At 46.3% G+C, this 27,737-nt stretch overlaps 1 protein-coding gene across 2 annotated transcripts in view; it reads right to left on the bottom strand.

The window, feature by feature from the left end:
* DIAPH3 (diaphanous related formin 3) overlaps nt 1–21,189 on the bottom strand; it is a 485,008-nt gene extending 463,819 nt beyond the window's left edge. For both annotated transcript variants that reach the window (XM_090024704.1, XM_090024695.1), the window contains exon 1: nt 20,863–21,189. In XM_090024704.1, coding sequence (XP_089880830.1) covers nt 20,863–21,003 — 141 coding nt within the window. In that variant the 5' untranslated portion in view covers nt 21,004–21,189. The remainder of the gene's footprint in view (nt 1–20,862) is intronic.
* Nucleotides 21,190–27,737: the final 6,548 nt, after the last annotated feature.

The following is a 27,737-nucleotide window of genomic DNA, read 5'->3' as shown; positions in this document are numbered from 1 at the left end:
AGCTGGGATGTGTTAATACTACATAAAAGGGACAGAGGAGACATCACTGGAACTGTAAATCAGTTCTGGTCACCTGTGTTCGAACGAAAACTAAAACAGGTACAGGGAGTAGATACCAGAATGAATAAAGTAAAAGAGCAGGTCTTCAGACAGAAAATTAAAAGACCTTGTCTCACAAAGCAACAGAGAAGAAAATACAAGTGTTTTCAATAAATGCATCAGAGCCAAGCACCAGGGAGGAAGAAGGGCTATTTAACTGAACAACAGCATCTCATAAGGATAAATGCATCTAGACTCAAGTCAAGTCAGTCCCAAGGCCACGCCAACTGTTGGGGCACCTTTGATATAATAACTTTCCTCCATTCTTCCCAGTCTTTGGCAAACCTTGTACAACCAGTAAGTTTTAATCCCACCCAGTCTTTGATATTGGTGGTCCAGCTTGTCCTATGCCTTCCTCCTCTTTATTTAGATCTAGTCCAACGACAAATATTCTCAGGCTGAAAGTTAGATTTGTAACCTTCTGCCCAAAGCAGCAAGGTTCTGGAACTGTTTTCTAAAGGAAGTATTGGCAGCAAGCCAACTAGTTTGAAGGAAGAGCTTGATACCAATATGACAGTGCTTGCAAGAGACTAACTGACTTAAAAGATCCTTGAGGTCCTACATCTCTATACGTTCTGGGTTGCAATCAGTAAAATCCTCAACAGATTTCTTGAGGCACAGCGCTAAACCGTCATGCATTTATCTTTTTCAAAAGCTTTAACCATTACTTTGAAAAGGTTAAGCAACTCAAGTATTTGCACAATTCTTTACTTGGAGGAAATATTGATGTAGAGAAATATTTCAGTTTCTGGACGTTAACAGTTTTTATGCCAAGGCAAACATACAATAACTTTAAAAAGAGAGACGTGGTGGGGTTCAAAACCAAGAAACTCATATACACTTCAAAATCAGGATTTTTCAGATATCAACTATAACTTAAAATTATATATTTATAAGCTATGGAGGTATACAGGCAAAATATAAGCTTAATTTTTGGGGGTAACTTTAGTTCTATTCACAAATCATGAAAACCTACCATATGTACTCAAATAAAAGACTAGGTTTTTTGCCCCAATTTACACCGAGGGGTTGAAGCCCCCCTATCTTATAATCACATACAAGAAAGTCTCACTAAATACACTGTCTTTCAATGAACTGCTAAAAGCAACATGTGCTCAGCAATGGAAACCAACTATAAAATACATAGTTGGTATTGGGCAGCTTTCTTTTTTTTGGAAAATGTTTTGTGTTCCAGGCTGAATCAAATCCGAATCCATTTGAATCATTCAAGAACCTTATGTGGCCCTGCTACCAGCAAGTATCCTTCACCCCAGCCTGCGGCTTCAGATGCTTCCAAATCCTTTGGCAAGCATCCTGCATGCAGCCCCAAGCTTTCGGTTTGGGGTTCAGATGCCCACCCCTCCTCCCCCCTGGAGTTTTGCTCTCTTTCAGCCATATGGCCACAGGAACAATCATAGAAGTAGGGTCGGAAGGGACCTTATAGATCTTCAAGTCCGACCCCCTGTCAGGGCAGGAGAAAAAAAACTGGGCTCAAACAAGCTAGGAAGAAGACTCCCATTTCCATAAGGTTGGCATGATATCTGCCCATTGCCTCTTGAGGGGCCAGATCAAATTGTAGTTTGTTACACTGGTCTGATACTTGAGCCAAAAATGCAATTAAAATGGCACAGTGGAGTGGAGGGTACACCCTTGTTTGCCTGTGGACAGGACTCCTTACAAGAGCCCAGGAACATGGCCACCTTCCCTTGTGGGGTCTGCTCCCTACTGGGGTCTCTGGCGCACCAGCTGGAGGAGCTCCAGGCCACAGTCCAGAGACTGCATGCCATCAGGGACTGCGAGCAGGAGATAGACTCCTACTGCCAGGCCCTTCTCCCCCAGGAGCCGCAGGGTTGAGCACCGTCTCCCTCCAGGACTAAGGAGGACTCTGGGACCTCCCGCTCTGTCCAGTCAGGGGCATGGACCAAGGTGGTCAAGGGCCCTGAGGCCCGCCGCACCACGGCCCCTCCCTCGCCGGAGCTTAGCAACAAGTTCACACCTCTTGCAGCCCCAGCAGAGCCTGCTCAGTTACCAGCTCCCACAGGCAACCCAGGCTCAACCACAGCTACTGCCCCGCTCTCCCCAAGACAAAATGAAAGGTGTTTGTTGTGGGAGACTCCATCCTGTGGGGGACTGAGGGGACAATCTGCCGTCCCGACCCCTTAGCCCGGGAAGTCTGCTGCTTCCCGGGGGCCCGCATCCGAGACATTGCGGAGAGGATCCCATAGCTCCTCCGGCCCACAGACCACTATTCCATGCTCCTTATTCATGTGGGCACCAATGACACGGCTCAGAGCACCCCCAGCCAGGTCATGAGGTGCTACAGGGATTTGGGAGCGGGGCTTACGGGTCTGGGAGCTCAGGTGGTGTTTTCATCGATCCTCCCAGTTTCGGGCTATGGGCTGAGGAGGGAAAGGAGGATCCACGCAGTGAACCAAAGACTGCGGAGCTGGTGTCATCGGGAAGGCTTTGGCTTCCATGACCACAGCCCGCTCTTTGGTGAGAGAGGCAGCGAGCTGCTGGGAAGAGATGGCCTCCACCTCTTCCCCTGGGGAGGAGGCTCTTCTCAGCCAGGCTGGCTGACCTGCTCCACCGGGCTTTAAACTAAGCCCACTGGGGGATGGGGGGACTACTGCCACTGCCGGCCTGCTGAGCAACCCTTGTAAAGCCAGCAGACCAAGGCACTTAAGGGAGCCCACCCCTGCCCCAGCCCTGGCACAATCTGTGGGCAAGGCAAGAGCCCCCAAGGGCACACTTGCCTGCCTGTACACTAATGCCAGGAGCCTGGGCAACAAGCAGGAGGAGCTCGTCTTCCTGCTCAGTGCAAAGAATTATGGCATCATTGGGATAACGGAGACCTGGTGGGACTCCACCCATGACTGGACCACGGGTATAGAGGGCTATACCCTGTACAGGAGGGATCGTGTTGACAAAAGGGGCGGGGGTGTAGCTCTCTATGTGAAGGAAAGCTACATGTCCCTGCAAGCTGATGTTGGCGACCAGCATGGACAGCTAGAGACCCTCTGGGTAAAAATTCATGGGACATATGGCACACAGGACACAACGGTGGGAGTCTACTACAGACCTCCCACTCAAAGGCCTGAGCTCGACCAGGAGTTCGCCCGGGAACTGACTGAGGCCACTTGCTCCAGGACCTTGGTTGTCATGGGTGACTTCAATTACCTGGACATCTCGTGGGAAGATCACTCAGCAAAATCCGAGTGGTTGCAAAGCTTTCTCTCGTGCGTGGATGACCTCTACCTGACTCAAGAAGTCTATGGGCCAACGAGAGGCAAAGCGCTGCTCGACCTGGTACTGGCTACGGGGGACAGCCTGATCGGCGACCTAGTGATCGATGGGAAGCTGGGTGACAGCAACCATGAGCTGATCACCTTCACCATCCGCCGTAAAGCTGGCAAGTCAGTCAGCAACACAGAAGTCCTTGACTTCAGAAAAGCCGACTTTGACAAGCTCAAGAGGCTTGTCGGTCAGGCCCTCAGGGACCATGACCCCAGGGAGATGGGAGTTCAAGAAGAGTGGTTGCTTCTCAAGGAAGCAATCCTCAATGCACAAACTAAATCTATTCCAACACGGAGGAAAGGCAGCAAGAAGGCACAGCAGCCTTCCTGGCTCTCTAGGGTCCTAGCGGACCTCCTGCAGCTAAAAAGGAAAGCCTACAAAGGATGGAGGATGGGATTCACCTCCAAGGAGGATAATTCTGCGCTGGTCCAGTCCTGCAGGGAGCAAACCAGGAAAGCCAAGGCTGCAACTGAACTCCAACTAGCTTCAAGCATCAAGGACAACAAAAAGTCCTTTTTCAGATATGTGGGGAGCCGGAGGACAAGCAAGGGCAACGTTGGACCCCTGCTAAACCAGATGGGACAACTGGCAACTGACGCCCAGGAAAGAGCCAACCTATTAAACAGGTACTTTGCGTCAGTCTTTCATCAGTCCCATGGGACGCCCATGCCCGCTATGGGACAGGGAGATCCAGGTGATGGGGATCCCCTACCCTCCATAAATGCTGATCTTGTGAAGGATCACCTTGAGAAGCTGGATGCCTTCAAGTCAGCCGGCCCTTACAATCTGCACCCCAGGGTACTCAAGGAGCTGGCGAGAGTCATAGCCCAGCCCCTGGCATGGATCTTTGAAAACTCCTTGCGCTCTGGTGTAGTGCCCGAAGACTGGAAGAAGGCCAATGTGGTACCGATCTTCAAGAAAGGGAGGAGAGTGGATCCAGCTAACTACAGGCCCATTAGCCTGACTTCTATCCTGGGGAAGATCTTAGAAAAGTTTATTAAGGAGGCCATCCTTGAGGGACTGGCCCAGGCTAACACCCTAAGGGATAGCCAGCACGGGTTTGTTGCGGGTAGGTCTTGTTTGACCAATCTCATTTCCTTCTATGACCAGGTGACCTATCACCTGGACGAGGGAGAAGAGATTGATGTCATATATCTTGACTTCAAAAAAGCTTTTGATCTGGTATCCCATGATCACCTCTTGGCCAAACTGGCCAGTTGTGGCCTTGGCTCCACCACGATCCGCTGGCTGGGAAATTGGCTCCGTGGTCGGACCCAGAGGGTTGTGATTGATGGCAGTGACTCATCGTGGTGCCCTGTGACCAGTGGGGTCCCTCAAGGCTCTGTCCTGGGACCCATCCTGTTCAACATCTTCATTAAGGATGTGGACACTGGAGTCAGGAGTGGACTGGCCAAGTTCGCCGATGACACCAAACTTTGGGGCAAGGCATCCATGCCAGAAGATAGGCGGGTGATCCAGGCTGACCTGGACAAGCTCAGCAAATGGGCGGACGAGAACCTGATGGTGTTTAACACCGAAAAATGCAAGGTTCTCCACCTTGGGAGGAAAAACCTGCAGCATCCTTATAGGCTCGGCAGTGCTACGTTGGACAGCACTACAGAAGAAAGAGACTTGGGGGTCATCATTGACCACAAGATGAACATGAGCCTGCAATGTGATGCTGCAGCTAATAAAGCGACCAAAACGCTGGCTTGCATCCATAGATGCTTCTCGAGCAAATCCCAGGGACGTCATTCTCCCCTTGTACTCGGCCTTGGTGAGGCCACAGCTGGAGTACTGCATCCAGTTTTGGGTTCCACAATTCAAAAAGGATGTGGAGAAGCTTGAGAGAGTCCAGAGGAGAGCCACGCGCATGATCAGAAGTCAGGAAAACAGATCTTACGATGACAGGCTGAGAGCCATGGGACTCTTTAGCCTGGAAAAGCATAGGCTCAGGGGTGATCTAATGGCCACCTATAAGTTTATCAGGGGTGACCACCAGGATCTGGGGGAACGTCTGTTCACCAGAGCGCCCCAAGGGATGACGAGGTCGAACGGTCACAAACTCCTGCAAGACCGTTTCAGGCTGGACATAAGGAAGAATTTCTTTACTGTCCGAGCCCCCAGGGTCTGGAACAGTCTGCCAGCGGAGGTGGTTCAAGCACCTACATTGAACACCTTCAAGAGTAAATTGGATGCTTATCTTGCTGGGATCCTATGACCCCAGCTGACTTCCTGCCCTTTGGGCAGGGGGCTGGACTCGATGATCTCTCAAGGTCCCTTCCAGCCCTGACGTCTATGAAATCTATGAAATAGTTGGTTTCCTGCCGGCCAGTGTCCAGTGGGAGGATCTCCGCTACACGCCAAGAATATATTTTTTTATTATTATTATTATTTCTTTCTAAGGAAAAATTTTCTAGTCCGAAGTCAAATCAGCCAAATCCATTCCAAATCCGTGAGTCATTCAAGAACCATATGAGGCTCTACTACTGGCAAGCATCCACCACCCCTGCCTGGGGTCAGATGCTTCCAAATCCTTTAGCAGGCTTCCTACACACAGGCCGAAGCCCGGAGGCTTGGGGTTCGGATGCCCCTGACCTGGAAAGAGCCACGGCTGTACCGGGCGGCTGCCAGTGGCAGTGCTGGGAGTGGAGCAGAAGCAAAACCTGGGGTGGATGCAGCATCTTCCTAGTGCCGCAGGCACCCACTCCAAGCCCAGCCCTATGCAGTCCCAGTTGCATCCCACCCCGCCCTGTGCAGATCCGGGGGCACATGTCCCACCCCCATGCCCTTTCAGGATGCAAGCAGCAGCGGGAGCTGCCCCCTCCACCCCATAAGCCTGCCCCTGCCCCCTCCCTCATCATGGTGGGGGGGCATTGATCTGCCCTCCTATGCCCCTTCCACAACAGTTTCCCACAACCAAGGTACACGCCTGTGACTTCAGGTCAGGATAAATTTCTGAAGGCAGTGGCCAAGGGCCCACTTGCAGATCAGCAATAAAGACACAGCTTCACAATATACCACTGACTGATGACATCACATTTTTGAAGGTTGCTGAAGGAGATCATCATCAAGGTAATCTTCTCAGAGATGAAGATAAAAGATTCTAAAAATGAACTACTGGCTAAATAGATTGGTAAAGTAAAGAACTTGGGGGTCTTTAGAACATGGGAAGGAGAGCTGTAGAGGGAACCTTCTAAACCTATATATGCTTATAAAAATAATTGAAACTGATAGGTTATTTGCATGATTTATAAAAAAAAACATTTACAGTGGTTATACCTTAATTCAGAAAGGACTAGGTGGGCAAAAAGGAAGGTGGAAATGGCATCCTGTGCAAGTCTAAAGGCTTTCACTGACAAGGCTGAAGGAACAAATAGTTAGCTGTGTTAGTCTGAATTCAGGCAGAAGGCAGGATAGATTCACACCTTTATAGACTAAGACAGCATATGAGGAAGTCTGAAGAAGTCACCTTGAATAATTATAGATCAATATCCTACCAGATAAAAAATAATAATAATAAGATGGCGTACAATTGCTACAAGCTTCAGACCTTAAAAACCCACACACTATGGAGCAGGAAGATTTGTTCTTTAAGCACTTACCTATAAGATGCAGGAAAAAAAGTCTTTTAACCTAAGGTGGGAGGAAGGAGAGCAGGAAAGGACCCCTTCAATTCAAACAACATAATTGAAGTTACATGCTGCTAAAACTAAATTGAAAGGGCCAGACTGCCTTGTTACAATGGTACAGGAGTAGATGTTGTAGCCATGTTGGTCTAAGGCCATAGGCAGACAAAGTTCGTTTTGGTAAATCATTCCACCCAGGAAGAGCACACACCAACTGCAAATGCTTCCTCAGCCAGACAAAGGGTGTTTGTACTCAAAATCTTGCAAATAATTTTTCCAACTATTTGAGTTGGTCTAATAAAAGATATGAGACTTACCAAAAGAACTTTGTCTGGCTTGTTACAATGGAGCAGGCAGCCCTGTGGAAGAAGCCCAGGAATGGATATTTAGATAATGAGGGAGTATCCCACTAGTAGGTTAAAACTCAGAAAAGAAAACAGAGGGCAGCAAAAACTGGGAGAAGGAGCAGTCTGCAGGTAGGAGACAAACTGAAATCCAAAATAGGTTTGCTACCAGGAAGGGACAAAAGCTTGAAGAAAGCCTTTCCAAATAAGGTAAAACCACTGTAACCCTTTTCTTTTAAATAAAAAAAAAAATCAGTCATCCAAATAACCCACTAGTTTCAATAAGGCCAGTAAGAGAGAGAGAGATTTTTATATATATTTTTTAGGAAAATTTTTCATGAACTAGGTCAAATTAGCGAGATCAGTTCCGAATCCTTTGAATCATTCAAAAATCTTACGTGGCTTATATGGCCCTACTGTCAGCAAGTATCGTCCACCCCAGAGACTTTTCAGCCAGGGGCTTCAGATACTTCCAGATCCTTTGGCAGGCATCCTACATGCAGGCCCAAGCCTGGAGGCTTGAGATTTAGGTGCCCCCAGCCATATGGCTGTAGAAGCTAGCTAGGGAGGAGTCTCCTATTTCCATAAAGTTGGTGTGTAGCCAAGATCCTCCCACTGGAAGGTAGCTAATGGGAAGCTAACTATGAGGTTCTCATACGGAGTCCTGTCTGTTTGCAGAGAGGGGTGCACGCTCCACTACATAGTGCCATTTTAATTGCATTTTGGCTTGGGTAACAGACTAGTGCAGCAACTACCTGATCTTAGATTACATTTGTAAGCAGTAGGCCCCTCCTACTGCCTGGAGAAGGACTAACACAGAGAAGGGCAAAAATCCAGCCTGCCAAGGGATTCTATCTGGCCCACGGCAAATTGCTAAGCCCAGGCACAGAAAGCAGCCTGGGCCATGGCACATGCAGCCAGTCCTGCAGCCCCAGGCACACAGCAGAGCTGGGGTGGTGCAGAAGCTAGACTTGGTTTCTCAGCAGCCCCTGCGGCAGCAGCTCACTCTGCTCAGCTGACACTGCCTGTGTCTCCGCTGCTGCCACTACCAAACCCAGCTGGTGGGTGCGACGCAGACGTGCCTAGGCCAGATAGCGCCCCTCCCTGCCACGCCTGGTCAGCCCCGCCCCACCCTGGCCCACAACAGCTCACCAAAACTCATTAAGTGGCCCTTCAGCCCAATTAATTGTCCACCCCAGGCTAACACCTTTCTGTTTGCTAGTTTGTTTGTTCGGTGCAAAACTGTTTCTGTATTTAAAGGAGCTCCTTAGGAAGCAAACACAGCCTTAGTGCATGCCTAATGAATCTAGTCTGTCAGATGACTTAAGCTTAAGGATGCCAAAACTTGCCAATACCAAAAATGCTTAGATAGCAGACAAGCACCAAGCCTCATGATCCTTGTCAAAATGGCTACCGTTCTGGTCATGCAGTGACAGAACTTGAGGAACTTCAGTGACAACATTTTGGTACCTGAACATGCTGATTGAGAGTTGTGATTGCACTTCTGCACCCAAATTCTGCTTGCGTTTTTTGTGAATCTGGACCTAATCCCTCCTTACAGAACTATCCCAAGGAACTCAAACTATTTGGCATATCAAAGAGCAGGGGCTAGCAATCCTTTAGAAGCCACAGGCCAGAACAATTGTGGGGGAAATTGGCCAGCTACTGCATAGCACCCATACACCTAAGGGTGTGCTCATACACCTAGGAGCATTGGCCACCTCCCGTCTCTGGGCTCATTCCTAGCTGCAATCAATTAGGCAAAGAACGAGGGAGTGTCAGCAAGATGATTTATTTCTCTGCAGAGGGGTTACTCAGGGCCTAGTAGACCAAGAGTTCCCCCAGTCTGAGTTTGGTAGCACCTTGTACACTAACAGGTTATACATATGCAAATATAGGTATACATAGGCATAAGGCATATATGCATAGGCATCTTTGGGGAATTTCTACTAGCTTTGGGGTTTTGTTTTCTTGCTTGCTGTTACAGAGTTACAAAATACACAGAACAAGTTTGCTTACTGTCAGCAAAAGGCTATTTTTAAGCTTAGGGAAAGATCATATGCTTCTCAAGGGTCATCTTGTTTTTCTAACACAATCCGAATGCAGGCATCTTTACGCTACTCTGGGAGGCATGGGAGGGGCACTTTAATTAACAAGTGCTTTAAATTAAAAGCACCTAAGCAAATCCCCCCCCACCCCCACTGAAAAATGGCAGTGGGGCACTTTGAACTAAAGCTCATAGAATGAGCTTCGGTTCAAAGTGCCCTGCCACCATTTTTCAGTGCAGGGACGCTAATACACGTAATGGCAGTCTGCTGGAGCACCTTTTTTTCTGACTCAATTAATCAAGTCTGCTCCGATGCACTGGATTTCCAGCACATCCGAGCCAGGTCCCTGCACAAGTATAGGAGCCCTCCGACTCCAGTCTAACAAAGGAATCATGACACATACAACTTGGGAGGGTCGGGCTGGGGGGAAGCAGCAGCAGCACAGATGCAATTCACAGCTGCCCATAACCCAGAATGGCTGTCCGTCAGCTGCAGCCAGGGACCAGGGGAGGCAGTGGCAACACAGCCATGGTACAGGCTGGGTGGTTTCAGCAGCACGGGCTCTCTCTGCGCTTATGCCAGGGCAAATGGGATCTATGCCAGCACCTCGAACACTTACCCGCAACACCCCACTCCTTGATGACAGCGCAGGCACAGCTTCCAGCTGGTGCAGAGCTGCACCAGAATCAGATCTCTGCAAACTGTGTTTGTACCGCTACCACTTCTTCTCATCTTCAATTCTTTTTCCCTCCATAGCTATGGCATGGCATAGCGAGAAGCTGCCTATCCCCAGTGGCTGGAAGCTGCATCCATGACACTGTCAAGTAATGGGAGGCTGAGGGAAGGCAGTGCAGATGCAGTACACAGCTGCCCACCAGCTGTAGCTAAGGAATCAGGAACTAGGAGAAGCAGCAGTGGAAAGACCCCAGTGTAGGCATAGGGAAAGCACCCCCACGGTCAAAACCGCCCAACCCATGTTGAATCAGTGCCACTTCTCCCAGCAGCAGCATGGGTGCAGCTGGAAGCTCCTCTTGGTCCCAGTGTGGGCATATGCACAGGCACAGGCAAAGTCCTCTAGCTCTACAGACCAGCTCCAGTGGCTCCACAGGGCAGATCCAGCAGGAATTACAAGAAAGGGCTGCGACTTGTTTTATGCAGGTATTGAACTGCATAATTACAGTGGTTCCTCCTATTCTTAAATTATTCTAGAAAGGGCATGCTTTTGCTCAAATGTTCCTGTGGGTACTCAGTCAGAGGTAATATTATTCCAATAATATTTCTTGCTTTGATTTTTCACTTACACCTGTAATGTATACAGGCATACACCTTGTTTTAAATGTTAATTTGTAATGCAGTCTGAAAAGTGTAATTAAGGGTTAAGTCACCTTGACATTATACTTTGTGTAGCTAGTTTCTTCAAACATAAACAAGTTTAAAGTGTATTAATTTGTACTGCGTAAGAAGGCTATTCTGAATTCAATTTATAATTTACAGAAGACACTAGAATACAGCAATAAAATTTAATACCATAAGCCCATGTATTAATTTAAGCCAACAATGATAACAGTATGAAGAATTGTATAATTCCACAAAACTGCGATAAGGTGTTTTAGGTAACATCTGTTCTGTAATCATTCCCATAAAACAGGCTAATTCAGATTCAAGGTTTTACTTTGCCATAACTACATCACTAATTCAGTTCCTCCATAATTAAACATATTTGTATTGGGATGGGAAGAAAACTCATTTTGATGCAAGCCACAAGAAAAACACTTCTATTTTCACCTAAATTTTCTGAAATCTAAATATCCTGAACAGCTTATGTTTATTCTTTTTTCACTATATTGGTGTAAAGAATAGATTTTTCACAATACACACAGCTTTTTCATTAGTATTCAAAGTGATTTATTCAGACATGTAACAATGCAAACAGTGCCTAAAGACTAGTCATGAGCACAGTCTCACTTCCACTGAAGTCAAAAGAATGACTCCTTTTACATTCACTTTGAAATTTATCCTGACCCATAAGGGGCTCCTTTACACATGCAGGGAGGCTGCTCCAACAAGCTGCAATTACCGTGCATCGAAGCAAACTCGATTAATAGCAATTACCATGCTCCAGACGACTCCAGCATCACATGCATCAGTGGCCCCATGCTGAAAAATGGCAGCGGAGTGCTTTCAACTAAAGCTTGTTCAATATGCTTTAGTTCAAAGTGCCCTGCTGCCATTTTTCAGTGCGGGGACATTGATGCATGTGACACTCTGGGTGCTTTAATTAGCACTGTTCTCTGAGACTGCAGCTCGAGTACTGCAATTCAAGAAGGATGTGGAGAAGCTTGAGAGAGCCCAGAGGAGAGCCATGCACATGATCATAGGGCAAGAGAACAGGCCTTATAAAGAGGCTGAGCGCCATGGGACTCTTCAGCCTGGAAAAGTGCAGGCTTAGGGGTGACCTGGTGGTAGCCTATAAGTATATAAAAGTGGTGTGCATCAGGATCTGGGGGAACACCTGTTCACGAGAGTGCTATTTCAGAAAACATTTTGGGGATGAGTTCTGAGTACTCTTGAAACATTTGGGAGAGGTGAATGAACGCTATGCAGGGTGGGGTGGATAAAAATGAACAATTAAAAAAAATTAAAAATCAGAGTTTTTATTTAATCACATTTTCAATGTAATCATATTTTTAAATTTTTTGTTAAGATGCTTTTTAAAAAAAAACATAAGGATAATCATGGAACAGGAATTCTAACTTCTAAGTATATGCTGTTTGAGACAATATATTCATGTAGCCTTTTCAGAAGTTTTATAAATGGGTCAGAACAGGCCATGTACTATACGAGAGGCCCAATCTGAGGCTCCCAGAGTCTCCTGTATAGATTCTTAAAGAGTAAAGAAAACCACTCTACCCAGTGGGACTCAGTGTTCAGTCTAGAAGATCCCATTAAGCATCTCTGTGATGCTTAGTTTCAGTTCTCAGACTGTGGACTTGTATCTCCAGAGAACATAGGCAGGCAAGGTTCTTTGGGTAGATGTGATATATTTTATTAGACCAACTAAACAGTTGGAAAAATTGTTCTTTGCAAGCTTTCCGAGAGCACCCCAAGGGATAATAAGGTCCAACCGTCATAAACTCCTGCAAGACCGTTTTAGGCTGAACATAAGGAAGAACTTCTTTACTGTCCAAGTCCCCAAGGCCTGGAATAGACTCCCTCCAGAGGTGGTGCAAGCACCTACTCTGGACACTTTTAAGAAACATTTGGATGCTTATTTTGCTGGGATCCTTTGACCTTAGCTGACTTCCGGCCCCAGGGGCAAGGGACTGGACTCGATCTTTCAAGGTCCATTCCAGCCTTAATGTCTATGAAATCTATGAAATCAAAGTACCCCCACCAACCTCAGAGCATGTCTATAAATGCCCAAGGATTTCAAGGTGCACCTACCAATGCCTTCAACAAGCTAGTTTACATGGGCTCCAGATTCCTTACATGTTATTTGTGGTTTCTCTGCATCAGAAGAGACACTCAAGAAACAAATGGATGTTGCACACTGCATAATTACATTCTGTGTATTATACATCCTAGAGCCATTTCACCTTCCCAACCACTACCAATATTTCCCATCTTATCTCCTCAAAAGGAAACTCAAATATACTTGTCTCTTCAGTTAAAAAAAAAAAAAAAATCTATCTTTTCAAATATTACTACAAATCTTGACCCTTCTGAACAAAACAAAACAAAACTCATAGCATCGGAGTACATTTGATTTAAATCAAATTTAAATCACTGGTCAGGAAGCCTCGATTTAATCACTGTTTTCTACAAGTGCATTTCTTGTTGTCTGATATCCTTTATTCATTTAATTTCGCGAAACTGCACTTTTAAAGAAAGGTAACGATTGGACTATATGTACATAAACTTGAAGAGACAAAGGGGTGATGGGGGTGGGGGTAATCAGGTCTGTTATCTCTTATCTCCATATACTGCTGTTAACAAGGATGTTATCTCTGAAGACAACAAACTCTCCCTATGCCTAAAGAAGGGCATTTCTGCCCCCCCTTCCTCAAAGCCAGAAGTACAACAGCAAGTGGAGTTGCGCAGCCTGCAGCTTTAAGGAAGTGCCAGTATGTCTTCAGTACTTGTGGTACTCCAAGCACACAACCAAAAGGCATGGCTCTGCTTACCCAAGTCCCAGGAATCCAACCTGGAAATGAATGTGTCCTAGCCCTTCTCCCTCCCCACCCCAACACCCACACACCTTCCACGCTTGCCAGAGACAAAGGATTTACCATCAGCAAAGAAACTCTGAGGGTGGCTTCATGACCTCCTCCAGGGTTGGCATAGTCAGAGCATGGCCATGCTTCTTGGTGGCCTGCTCAGCAGAGCTACCAAAGCCATCGAGATATGCCCCAAGTGGAATTATAGTCTACTTGTATATCAGTCAGACAGTGTTCTTCATCAAGCCTGTTATAACACAGGTGTGGAAGTTGCTTATACAAAACAACGTGTCAATCAAGAGACTAATTTTTCAGATTAATCATGTAACAAAGTTAGGATTAGAAACATACATCACCACACAAAAGAGCCATGAGACATGTCCTGCCACAGCTGGTTTGCTTCCCTGGGCAAAACACATCACCCCTCAGGTGATATTTTCCCTATACCAAGGGATTCCCTGCTTCTCCTTGCCAGGACCCACAATGACCAATCCCTCCAGGTGAAGGTTAAGTCAGCATGACTTATGGTGTATGGTGGCTCAGGAGCAAGGGAATCCCCAGCGCCCCATGCCAGGACCAATATCAGGTTCTGCAGAGGCATGTGTCAAAACATGGTGGTGCAGATCCCCGGGACAGCGCAAGAGCCAGGGAATCCCCAGCTCCCACAGAGATCTGCCAAGTACATCTCTATCAGTGGGGAGCCCCAGGTTTTCTCCACTTAAGGAGATGTGCCTGAGAGATCCCAGGGGTGTCTCCCTAAGTAGGAAAACCCTGCTTAAATCAAGACACACCCCAAGATCCCCTGGGATGCTTCTCTGAGCTGGGAAAGCCAGACAGGTGCTCCAAGATCTTGTGGTGCTCCATCCTGCCTAGCAATTCCCTGGAGTGCACAAAACCAGGCCCCTAAAGCTTGCAGAGCACTTGCACAGGGCAGCTCCAGCTGTCTGCGCCCTCCCACCATCAAGCAAACAGATGTGTACCACAATATATACTACAGTGCCACAGCAGCACATCCTACTACTACTTTGTTGCCACCACAAGTTTTGGGAATATGTGGTATAAAAGGGTAGATGTCTATTTGCTTCACCATTGTGCCACCATAAGAATATTTATGGAAGCACAAAGCTGAGGAAAGGTGGCCTCTCCCTCCGCCCTTACTAGCTTGTTTTCATTCCACCTTTACTTCAACCAAACTGGAAAAGGAAAAAAATATCTAAAATCAGTCAAAATGCCTGGATGTTGAACTCAATAACCTAGTAAAAAAAAACCTCCACAATCTCTAGAGAGCACAAAATGAAGTAATATTCTGAGGTCAGAAGCAATCAGGCTGGCAGAAAACCAGAGGCTGTTGAGCAGACTGGATTTAGAAGCCCAAGAATCAGAAGACCAAGTCGTAAGAAGCCTAAGCTGGGGCTGAAAAGCTGGGAGCCAGACAAGGAAGCAGCCTGCAGTAGTCATGGCACATAAATGACTTTCCATGTGGGCATCAGTACAAAGGTGCGTATTCTTATGCCCTTCTACCAGACTAGTGCTGTTTTAAACTAGTTAACATTTGCAACCGTAAACAGAAGTTCTGGCTATACCAGTGGTTCTCGAACTTTTTAGACTCAAGGCACCGTTTAAAGTGACAGCTTTTCATTTTTCTTTTTTTTAGCCTACACAGGGAGGGTAGAAAGCAATTCTTCCACTTAAACATGCCTCAGAAAGACCACAGCTGGTCAAAAGGTTTTTGACACTATGGATTCCTATTTGAAGTCTCTCGGTTTATGTTATGAATCATGCGCAAACATTTACACACTTAAAAATGCTAATATTGTACAGCACCCCATGGCATCCTTAAAGGCATCTCAATGCAATGCCATAGCACCCTAATGGAGCAGGGGGAGGGTAGAATTACTGGTCTAGACTGTTCATAACTTCTACTAGTGTTCATGGAAATAAGCCTGTTAACACATTAATTTTCAAGTAGTAAAAAGCTAGAGATTACAAAGTTGTGTTCATAGGAGTTATACCATTGCCTCAGATTTTGTGATACAGAGTATATTACCAGGCTTGTTTGTTGTTTTTATTTTTTTTATTAAATCTCCTATGGAGCACTTCTTATCTATAGATTTCAAATTACTTTAAACAAAGGCATTTTGCCAAGAAATTGGCCAAAAAGGAAAAAAAGAGGCATAGAGCCGAAATGATTTCCGCAAGGGCATCCACAAAGCCAGTGACCAGGAATACTGCTCAGGATTTAGAGGGGACTGGTAAAACACAACATACACATCGAACACCAGGAGTTGAGTCAGTACCTTAACAAGTTAGTCAAAAGTTAATCCAATTTTTGAGCTCTGAAGGATGAAACATGCTTAAAAGTTTGAGTTCTGAATAAATCAGTCTAACCCTGCTTAAAACATATGTGCATCTGGAGCACTTTTAAAAGCCAGTATCGAATATAAGAATTGGAACTTGCACACTATATGAAGCTAATCTAATTCCAGATATAAAAAGACTTTTAAGTATAAAACTGCAATCCTAAAAACCTCCAACTGAAAAGTAAGAGGAGGCTCCCAGGGCATCTAGCATTACACAGTCACATACCAATTACAACCCTAGCCTGCTCAGGGCTCAGCAATTTTCTGCCTAGATCTAAAAGTCTGCCAATCCTTTGAGTGGTGGGCTGACCACTTGCAACCTAGTCATTACCATGTGCCTCCACTCCCTTCCATAGCATCCAAATTTCACTTACTGCTGCTGCCACACACAACCATCACCCAAATGGCAGTATAAAGGTCTGAATTTGGTGGCAATGGCACCTGCCACTGTTGGGCGAGAGGAGAGTGGGCTGAGGGGAAGATTGGAATAGGGAGGACTGGCAAGACAGGCACTGCCAAGGGGTATCACCAGCATGGCCAAGCTGCATGCCACCACAGGCCAGAGCCAATTCTTTTGTGAACCTTATTTGGCCTTTGGGCCATAGGTTGCAAACCCTAGGTCTAGATATGGACCCCAAAGATCAGACCTCCTTCATCCTAAGTCCCTTTTGGATCTCAGTCTCAAAGGCATTTTTAGAATATACATAGTATACATCCAGTAAGATTGGACTCCCCGGTCTTGCCATTGCAGCTACTCCTTCTGAGAGCTGACCAAAAGAATAAGTGAAGCTGTTGACAGTACCATTCTTTATAACGATTTAGTGGTCAGAAGACTTGCTGAATAAATAGGAGACCTAAATTCAATTTATCCCTTTATCTAAACAGGTTCAAGCACCCAGCTCCTACCTCCTGGAAAATTACTCCAACCACCATACCAGATGATCTTTTGGGTGGAGTGCCTCTCCCCAGCCATGGTTAAACTGTGAAACTAGTGCAAAAAGAATTCAGTATTTCATAAGGCCACTGAATCCACATAGGAAGAAACCTGCCCTAGCAATTAAGGTGCAGGATCACTCACCCAGGCTGACAAAGCCCCAGAACAGTTTCTATGTTTTAGCCAATGACTGCATGTAAAATACAGGATCATTTCTTGTAGTCCCACATGGGTGCCCTAACCACAAAGTTACGGAGTCAGCCCCTCTCTATCTGGCCCCTTCTACACATTACAGACAACATGCAATTAACTGGTTACTTGCACAATTATAGTGAGACCAGCTACATGTGCAGAGTGCTTATCACACAATAAAAAGCTCAAATCAGCTATAAAGTTAAACCTCAAAAATGTGTACTAACTTTATAGCTGATTGCTATTGAGCTTTAACTTGCACATGTAGCAGGGTTTCCCCTATGGCTGACAGCCTCTTGCCCAGACAGGGCTGCAAGTCCCACAGCTTCTGGGGACTTTCAGCTTCAACAACTAAGGACTCTGGGTCCCAACAGCACCCCATCCTACAGATGCAGACACAGGGTCGCCACAGTGTACCTCCAGCGCCAGCCCCCAGCTGGGTCCCAGCATCCATGGAGTGAGGCTGTGATCCCCCAGAGTGTGTGAAACCCCGAGCCCCTCAAGAGGCTGGCAGCGGGAACAGCATTCTCCTCACTGCCCTCACTGTGAGTGCCACAATGGTGTCAGCTGCAGGCTTTGCAGAGTGGGGAATGCTCACAGAAGGGACAGCATTCTCCCTGCTGCAAGCCCCACAGCTTGCAAGGTTGCCACCACCATGAGTCTTGTCAGCTGCAGGGCTGGCAGCGGGTGATGCACCTGTGTGGCTGAGAGCCCCTCAGCTGATGGGGCTCCCAGCCATTGGGGAGTACCTGGCCACACATTCAATTACTGGCATGATTAAAACAAGCTACAGAATTATTACACTTTTTTTTGTGGAATAACTGTATAACTTATATATTTTATCGCACCATTAACTGGTTGAATGTGCAGCTAGGTCACAACTTAAGGTGTGATCATCTGATTAATCATGCTTTAAATGCAAGTTGTAGAGGGGGCCTTATAGTCGCTGTCAGTGTACAGTCTACTCCCCTTGCATATGCATACTTCATAAGTACATAATTCACTTACCTGCATTAACACCACCATACAATTTTTTCCTTGCTGTTTATACCATAACAAGCCTCAGGCAAATCCACAAAATACTAAATTGCATAACATCTTTCAACCAGTCTTCTTTTAACACAACTCTATTCCCTTTAACTAATGTCAGAAATAGAGAAGTGGAAAGCTGCTATTAAAAAGCTCCTCTTAGAAACCTTGAAAGTGACAGAAGTTAAGCAGTTTCAGGGCTAATACCTTCAAGGCAGTGCTGGGTACTTCACAAACCTTGTTTCCATTAAGATCCAGGAAAGTGAAAAGACTTTTTCAGTCCCAAGGCTATGCACCTACAGAGAGCTTAGCACAAAAATCCATCCTTTTCACCTTTTCCTCTGGCCTCATTGCCAAACAAGAACCTCCCCATCTAGGATTCTCCACACTGGAATTTCAAATATTCAGAACTCTGGCTGCCACCCTGGCCTAAGTTTCCATGCTCCAACTAAGCATATTCAGCCGTATTTCACATTCCTTCATTTAAGTCTCACCGGTCCTTTAGTGATTCAGCACACACTCACCGAATTCTTGTGAGTCACAAACTACAACTATGAATCAGATACAGAATTATTCTTCTACTCCGGAAAAGTAAATCCTAGAAAGCTTCTTCAGAACTGTTTTTGTTCTACCTTCAGGTGGGACAGAGAAAACTCTGGAAGACTGGTGTGGACTGCGGGGGTTTTTGCCTTCCTCTGTAGCAGGTGGCATGGCCCTCTACTTGGGACCTGTTGAGAGCATGTTGAAACCAACATTTTGTAGAAGAAGGACATTAGCTGCCATGGTTCCCTTGCTTTACCTGTGGCAGGTTAAAGTACTAGGTTTGTTGTGCCGGGTATGAAAGTGGTAGTCCTATTATGGTTTTTATGGGACAGTCTAGATAGGAATCCTGCCTCAGGCAGGGTCTTGGACTAGACAACCTCTGGAAGTCCCTTCCAGCCCTTCTTCTCTATGGGCACTGACAAGCATGGGGGGGAGAACATTAAAGAGCCCCATTAAAGCCCCCAATCTATACAAATGCTGGGAAAGCTGGATGCAATTAACATGCTGCCTCTTGGGCATGTGCTGGGCTCGGCGCAGGAGTGCATGGAGCTTAAAGTAAAATAAAGCTCAGTTTTGGGTGGGGGGGAAGGGAAGTTCCATATCTGCAAGCAGCCTATGACTTTAAGATGCAAATGTTACAACAACTGTTTCAAGGAAGGATGGTAGGCAGCTTCATAAAAATATATCATGCTGTCTCTCTACAATATTGCAAAACAGATTTGCAAAGCAAACTCCAGTGCCTGTCTGCCCCTTATGATATAAAGCATACATTAGTATATTCACTCCATGAGAGCTTCTGTACTGGTACTTCAAATGACAAATTGACAGCATGAAACCAGGAATGGACAGAAGTGCCAGGTGCAATTTTTCCCTTACCCCTCTACAAAGCTGACGTTCCTGAGTGACTTTAACACCCCTACTAGCCAGGGGCATGAAAGAGGCACCCTGCCATAACCATCTGAGGTCTAGCCCACAGCCAGAAGTTTACTGGTGGCACCTTTCTTGGGGGGGAGGTTTCGCATGCGTATGCTTCCTTGGGCACAGCTGTCCTACGTGAAGTTGAAATTGACTCCTTATTCTTGGTTAAAGGTTGTTACTAGGGGCGCACAGATAAAGATTTTCTTGGCCAATAACAACAGCCGATTATTAACCAGCCATATTGGCTAATGCCAATCCAATACCTGAAATTAACTACGGGTTGAGTCATGCTGGGCTGCGCCGGACAGCTCAACTCTGCCCACCCCTCCCTGACCCAGTCACGTCTGTGGCATTCGGCACCTTTTACAGCGCCCACCCCAGCCCCAGTCTGCGTCATGCCAGTGCCCAGGACATCACAGCAGCTGCTCCACTCCAGCCTGCCCCAGCATGCTGATGAGGGGATGGGAGCATATCTTGTGTGTTACCCCAGCTCATGGGAGGGAAACCAGATGCCCAGGAGCCTCGGCCAGAAGGCATAATTATCGGAGAACATTATCAGCTACAACAGCCAAAAAAAAGCCACAAGTGGGTAACAGACATTTCCTTTTTATCGGTGCTGATCCGACAGGCAACCGATATATTGGTGCACCTCTCATTAGCAATGAATTCCACATGCTCAAGATTCACAACCTTCAACTGCATAAAGTCAAGCTCTAAAAAAGGAACCGGGAAGCAACTTTAGCCCCATCTTTCCTACTGGGTCTCAACCAGCTTCAGCTCACGGGGGAAGCAAACTGCAAGGCACCAGAGCAGGAGCCGGCCACCCAGGAGCCGGGTGAGCCATCAGGCCCAGGGCAGAGCAGGCTGAAGTCAGGAACCAGGACTGAGGCCGACAAGGTTCTTCGAGCGCAAGGGGAGTCTAACAAGCTGCCTGGAAGTTGACTAAATATATACTAGCCTGCCCAGTGCACACAACACCAGCAGACTCTCCCTGTGCATGAAGAAGGACGTTTGCACCCCAAAGCTTCCCAAGAACAATTTTTCCATCTGTCCAGTGGGTCTAATAAGAGAGATCACATCTACCCGAAGAATCTTGTCTGCTACCAACAGCCCTGACCCAGGGCTGAGGAACTTATTCCCAGCCCCAAGCGGCGGCCGGGGCTACCCAGAGACGGGGTGGAGAGGCGGAAAAGGGCCTGACCCCGAGGACTGTAGGGCAGAGCGTAGCCCCAACCTCCCAGCCCCGACTTACGAATTTAGGCTTCCTAGTGTCCGTCGCCGCTTCCCCCGGGTCGCCGGGGGGTCCCTTCCTGCGCGGCAGCCGGGTCTCGCGGCCCCCCCGGCCGGGCGCCGGCCACGCCGAGCCCCCGCGCAGCTCCTGCTGCTGCTCCATGGCGCGGCGGCCCCGGCGCGCGCGCGGGGAATTAGAGCGGCTTAGTCCCGCGAGGGGGAGGCAGGGACGCCGCAGGACTAAAGCCGCCGCACTAATCCCGTCGGCGGTTGGCTCAGAGCAGTCTACCCCCCCCTGCTTGCGCCGCAGGAATGTGCCGCGTCGAATTGTCCCGCCACCGCGAGCTCCGCCCCCACCCCACAAAGCTAACCAATGAGGCAGCGAGCCCGACAACCTGCGCTCGCCCATTGGCCTCGCCAGCTGCCCATCGCCCTCCGCTGAGGGCTTAGTCCCTTCCCCACCCGAGGGTGTTCTAACGGCGACAGCGGCCCCGCCCAGCCTACAAGTCCCAGAATGCCTCGCGGCCGCCCATCGCCCTCCGCGAAGGGCTTTCCCCCCTCACCCCTTGCCGCGTTCTAACCCTAGCGACCATCTGGACTACACGTCCCAGAATGCCGCGCGGCAGTGGCTCTGGAAGGGAGTGTGGCTACCTGCCTGGGTCCGCCGTGGTGCTGAAGAGCAGCATTGCAAGGTGTACGATCATCAGCATATTTCTATGACAATTTCAACTCTACTTCATAATGTATAATAGCTAATATTTAATATTATAATAGATACTATTATAGATAACGTGCATTTAAAATTATTAATTACTTTTTTATTATTAAAATATCAAAAATATTAAAAGTGTTCACAATGTACAGTAAGTTTTGGAAAAGCAATCAGGACTCGTAGTAGAGGGGCTAGCTTTTATTAGATCACAAGATTTTTGTCCCCCAAAAAATTCTTTATCAATAGAGCTATAACCTGGATATCTGATAATAATGTTTTAGGCAGTTAAGTGATCCAGCATATGCAAAAACCCAAGTCATTCTCAGGGAGCCTTAACCAACTTCCAGATTTGCTGCCAACACTTTTCACATGACTGCTAGCTTCAAAGTAAAGATATGCTTTGATTTTGGTGGCCTAGTTCTCACTAGCTCACTGGAAAGTTATAGTGAGCAATATAAATTAAATAAGAAAAAGACTTATCTGCATACTTATTTGCATAGGGTTTTTTTAGTGTACAATAGTTTTGTTTTTCAGAAAATACAATAATTTGAGCTTCCAATTTGATAATTTCATATTTAAGACCTGGCAATGCTGCCCCCCGCCACGCCAAGCAGTGATTGTGTCAGTATACGAGAAAGGGGTTAAACCAGTACTACTCAAGCTGGGATGGTAGGATGTGATCACAGCACCCTGGGTTGCCTTCACATCTTTTCAAGGGTGCAGCAGGGTGCCAGACAATATTAGCACTAATAGGTGTGCAAACACAGTTCATGACATAAACCCAGAGATTTGAAACAGGCATCCAGAGCTGTGGTTTTCTTAGCTAGTCGCATCAGAAAACCAGCTCAGATGTATTTCTGGAGGCCAGAAAAACAGCGAAAACTAAGAGCTGGTGTTTTGCAAGGGGTGCTTCACAGTCTAAAAAAGGGGTGCCTACAGTCTAAAAAAGGTTGAGGACCATTAAATAAGCATGTGGTGTGACCTTGTGTCCATGAGAACCCGGACAGTTCCAGTTTCCCTCAAAAATCATCATCATCACCAGTCCCTCGATTTGAAGATGATCTCTACCACGGCTCATTGATTGATCTTGAGGTGACTTAAGAGTCCAAACCTTGAGCCACTGAGCCTTCTGCAGAAGCTGCAGGTTTTCTGCAGGGGGAGGTAGGCCATAGGCTAGGCTTTCTCTCCCTTTCCTTCCTCTGATGTCTATGTTCTTTAAACCAGGGGGCTGAAAGAAACATTTGCCCAGTATGAAAAATCAGATGTACTGCTGTTTCTAAGCTGTATCGCAGATTCAATACTCTGGACTCAAGTGACTAACTTCCTCTTGCAAAGAATTAATTGTAACAAGCACTCCATTGAAGCCCACCTATGTTACTGTAGCTCCCTTCAACATTAAGCAAGAATCTACATCCAGTACAACAGAGGTACTCAATCCCCAGCCCACAGGCCAAATTTAGCCCACAAGGCTTCCTAAAGGTCTGGCAATTGGGGCGGGAGAAAATTAACACTGCCACAGTTGATCCACCACCAAATTTCCAAGCCCTGTGGGTCAGATGATATGGCTGTGTTCACAGAATCTTGTCTGCATGTACAGGGAGGCTGGGATGGTAGGGTGTGATCCTATGTGCATAAGGTGGGGTGGCAGTGCCCAATCCAGCATGTGGTGGGCTGGGGCTGAGCCAGTGGACCCAGTACCACAAGGAGCTACAACCACCAAATTGGGCCTCGGCCCGGTGCAGGCTAGATGAGGCTCATGGAGTGAATCCAACATATGAACCCATCCCTCACCAGTTTTCTGGCCCATGGAGTGAAAAGGCCAAATATGTACAATACATGATTTGTGGAGTTGGATAAATAGAACAGTGACATGGAAATAATAGAGATTTTGGTCCTTCAGTTTGTTCTATACAGGCAGAGCCCTATGACCACATAATACACTACTGTAATCAATGGGACTGTGCATGTGTTTCTAAACTCCTGTCACATACAGCCTCTGTAGGACTCAGGCCATAATATTGGCTTAGGGAGAAATGCTTTTATTTATTGAGAGCGGGAGTTACAAAAAAAAATATTATGTGAATAAATTACTTAGAGTAAAGCATCCATTCTTTGGTAGGCTTTTCTATATCTTTTCTTTTACAGTAAAATCAGATTGGAACTCTTCATGGGGAGTATAATTAGCACAACACTGTTTAATGTCATGCTTAATGATTTCCCAGAATGTTTTGATTAGAAAATTAATCTGCCTGTATATGTGGATGATCCAGCTGTTTAAATGGAACCTTTTAATTGCACTGCGGTAGGATGCAATGGTTCATGCCAATAGATCAGTTTCAAAGTTCTAAATTGAGTAAATGGAAGAAAAATAAAGAGTAATTTATTGGGCACATTGTAAAAAATATAATTAAATTACATTAAGCCAAAAAGTAATGACTGTAATCTCAAACACATCTTTTTTATAGCGGTGTTATCAATTATTATTACTGTAGAGTACCCTGATTGTGCTTGTCAAGTGCTTCACAGAGCAAATAGAAACAAATTATTCCTTCCCCCAAAGGCTTAATCAGTTTAATATTAAACATGATGTACAAGGGACAGGAAAGGGTGAAACAAACAAGGTTAAGGTAATAACATGATCGTACATTTATTTAATCACGTCATGCACAAAATGTGGTAGGTCTGACTTGTTCTTATTTCTTGGGTGGTTCTGTTTTGGGAGCTGTTTTTAAGGGCTCCACAATCAGACCCCTATTCTGACAACACATGTACAGCAGTGAACTGATTATCTAGAAATCAGTTATCCAGAACTTCAGTTACTTGTAACCGAAAGGTTTTGTATGAATTCAGAAAGGTTGTCTGCCAGTGTAATAAAAGTTCTGTGTCCAGTACTGTGCAAGGAGTTCACCCCACCCTGATCTTCTCCCTCATTCTGACTCTGTAGCCTCAGTTTCATGCTTCTCAGCATGCATTCTGCATGTCAGTAAAAAAAGAGTGTATTGTTTATTTATGTTCAGTTGCTACAAGGAGGGACATGAGATGGCTTTTGTAGATGTTTATGGAGAATTTTTCCCCAAATATCAGGAAGCAGAAAAATCACAAAGACCTTTTTTAAAAATCTAATAATGAGGCTGGCATCTTGTGCTCAAAGAAGGTGGGTGTTGACCTTACAATACTGAAAGAGAGGCGATAGATAAGGTACCTATGGATGCAGGGGACTGGACTTGATGGCCCAGGAGGCCTCTTCAAGCATTTTGTTCAAAAGCACTTTGATTTATGTTCCTATTAGGCTTTGAAACTAAAGACAGACATACAGCTCATGTATGATTTGATAGACACCAGGGAGCAGGGGAGGGATGCATAAAATGATATGGTAAAAACGGCAGGCTAGGAGAACAACCTGCTCAGCCATATTTTGGATATAATTGGGACAAAACTGCATTTATCAAGGTCAGAGGAAACGATATGACAGTAAGCAAGACATGACAAGAGAACTGAGAGTTTTTGCTATATGGATTGACAGGAAAGGTTGTTATTTAGAGATATTAAGCAGAAAGAATCTGCAAGATATAGACATAGCCTGGATGTTATGTTTAAAAAACCCCAGACATTTGACCCTTGTAGCAGGGGCCCCTAACTCATAATACTCGAGAGGCAGAGAACAGGTAAAGCATTACACACTGGTAGGCAGCTACGGGAGTACACAAGCAGCCAGGGAAATCTACAAAAATGTAAAGAGAAGCAGGGTAGAGGGCAGTAGCTTCAGCTCAGGGTTTAAGCTGCCACACATGAGGGTAGGCTAAGTGCTGGGCTAATTAGAAACCCCTGGCCAAGGAGAAGGCCAGGTGACTCCAAAGGGGTAGAGCCTAGCATACTAAAGGCCTGGTCCCTCCACCAGGGAGCTCAGTCTGGTCCTGACTCATACTGTGAGCAAAACTCCTGCTAGCCTGGGCTGGAGCAGAAGAGAACTCAACCAACACAGGTGCCTGAGGAGCTGCAAGACCAGAAACCAAAGGGTAGAAGGTGGTAAAGACCTGAGGAGATCAAGAAGGGGTTTATCAGAAGCTGGCAGAAGACCACCAAACTGGATATGGCTGTAAGGAGTGAAGAGGAGACCACAGGGGTGCTACATGGGCTTTCAGCCAAGGATGCCAGGGTGAACTGAGCTGAACTGAGACCAGCCTGGCCCTGGGTCAGGGATGCTGGTGGGGCTGAACAAAATGGACAGCAGCCTTGCCTTAGGTCAAGGACAACAGGTGGGCCGACAACTGGGTGAGGGGCCTAGAGACCAGAGACACAGAAAGGGCAGAAGCCAAGAAAGCTGGGTCTAAATCAGTGGGTCAGGGCTGGAGGCCAGAGAAAGACGGGGGAGGGGGAAGGGGAGGAGGGCTAAAGCCAAGATTGCTGAGGCCTCTACACAAAGACTGGACTGTGACAGTGTAACACTTATGAGGCATGGATGTGACTGCAGGGGTGGAATGAGGCCACTAATTTTACCCTTAAAACAATTTGGGACAGTGGGGTCAGAAACCCAAGGCCAAGAGACTGGGCCACAGGGGGGAGAGTGGGAACCCAAAATTTAAATTGGTCAAGTTGGACCCAAGAGAGAGAGCACCTTGGGCTCACCAGTCTCTGAGGGTAGCTTCTGCTCATCACCTTTTAACACCAGGGCATGACAAGCGAGGGAGCAAAGTGAGACTCTGAGAGGCTGGAGCAAGAGTCAGGCAGGATGAAGGCAACCAACTGGGGGCTCATGGCAACCCTCAGGCACCATTCTGTTACAGACCCACTTCCTTTTCCAACTACCGCTCCATCTCCTTTTTCCAGGTTGGACTGTCAGGAATGGTTTATGTATATTTCGTTCTGCCTTGGAATGAGATAAGTGTAATAAACAGTCATTTTCCCATCCTTGGCTTTAGAGAACATGTAATTTCTGGAATGTCACTTCCAGAGCATTTTCCAAATCTTAGGAACCCCTGGAAATGCTAAGTGTTGTCCTTAACTGCTTAAGTAGATGCTCAGGCATCTTGGGTGTAATGGGGCCCCTACACATATCACACTGAGATCCATGCTGTTTACACAGTGATACAAGGGAAACACAGGAGATTTAGGTTACACATTAGGAAACACTTTCCAACTGTAAGGATACTTAAGCACTGGAATACTTAAGGAGACTGTGAAAGCCATCATTCTGTGTTCTTAGGGATAGATTGGACTGTCAGGAATGATCTATGTATATAGTTCATTCTGTCTTGGGGCAGGGGAATGGACAAATTGACTTCTTGAAGCCCTTCCATTTTCATTTTTCAAAATTCTGTCACAGGGGCAATAGCATCTTATACAAAATGAGCTGCTTCTACCCATCTCACTCCCAACACTGACTTGATGCCCTGCAACTCCAGTATTCAAGAACATCAGCCTTCAATGATCAGCAGGGATCCCAGTTTTCTCTGATTAAAAACAAAATCAAAACAAAACAATTTTTGGATTAAAAATAGTAACCCAAAATCCACACTTCTCCATGGTCAAAATGAAACACCTCTGTCTGTCTGGCCTTCCTTCGTTCCTTGAATCCCCATTGGTTGGCACTTTTCCCATTTGAAGCCCTTGTTTATATTTCACGTTCCCTGTAACCAAGTTACAAAGCTTTATCCAGGTTTTTTGCTCTATGTGTTTTGTTCCAATAACAAAATCCTTCTGTTTTAATTCAGAAGGTTTAATTGTTCATTGCATGCAACTTATAGAAATAATCATTTGATGGTGTGCCCATGCAGTGAACCAGCAAATAAAAACCAGTTAGATCATAAACACCTGTACTGCCACCAATTGTAGCAATAAAGAAATAGGAATAAATGAATAATTCATGGTGGAACAAAAGATACAACTATAGAGAGTGGCAGAGCAGGTCATTAATCCCACGGGTACAAGATATACATCAGAAAGAGTGCAAAGGTAGCATGCCAAGGACACCTTCCAACAATCTTCTCTGGAGCAGATGGGGTATAAGAAATTGTCTTGAAGGTGATCTTGTGTGGCAGAGCACCTTTGGTGTCTGCCACTTTAAGGCTGCGAACAGACAGCTGGCAGGTGTGGACCAGCCCTGATGAGGTGGTCATTTTAGATCCAGCAGTCTGTTGCAAGCAGCCAAAGAACAACACGCAACTGAGCTGCTGCTCACAACACAT

This window comes from Crocodylus siamensis, chromosome 1 (assembly GCF_052110815.1).
Source record: "Crocodylus siamensis isolate JL-2025a chromosome 1, ASM5211081v1, whole genome shotgun sequence".
NCBI lineage: Eukaryota > Metazoa > Chordata > Crocodylia > Crocodylidae > Crocodylus > Crocodylus siamensis.
Note: the sequence above shows the minus strand (reverse complement) of the source record. Positions and strands in the feature narration are given on the sequence as shown.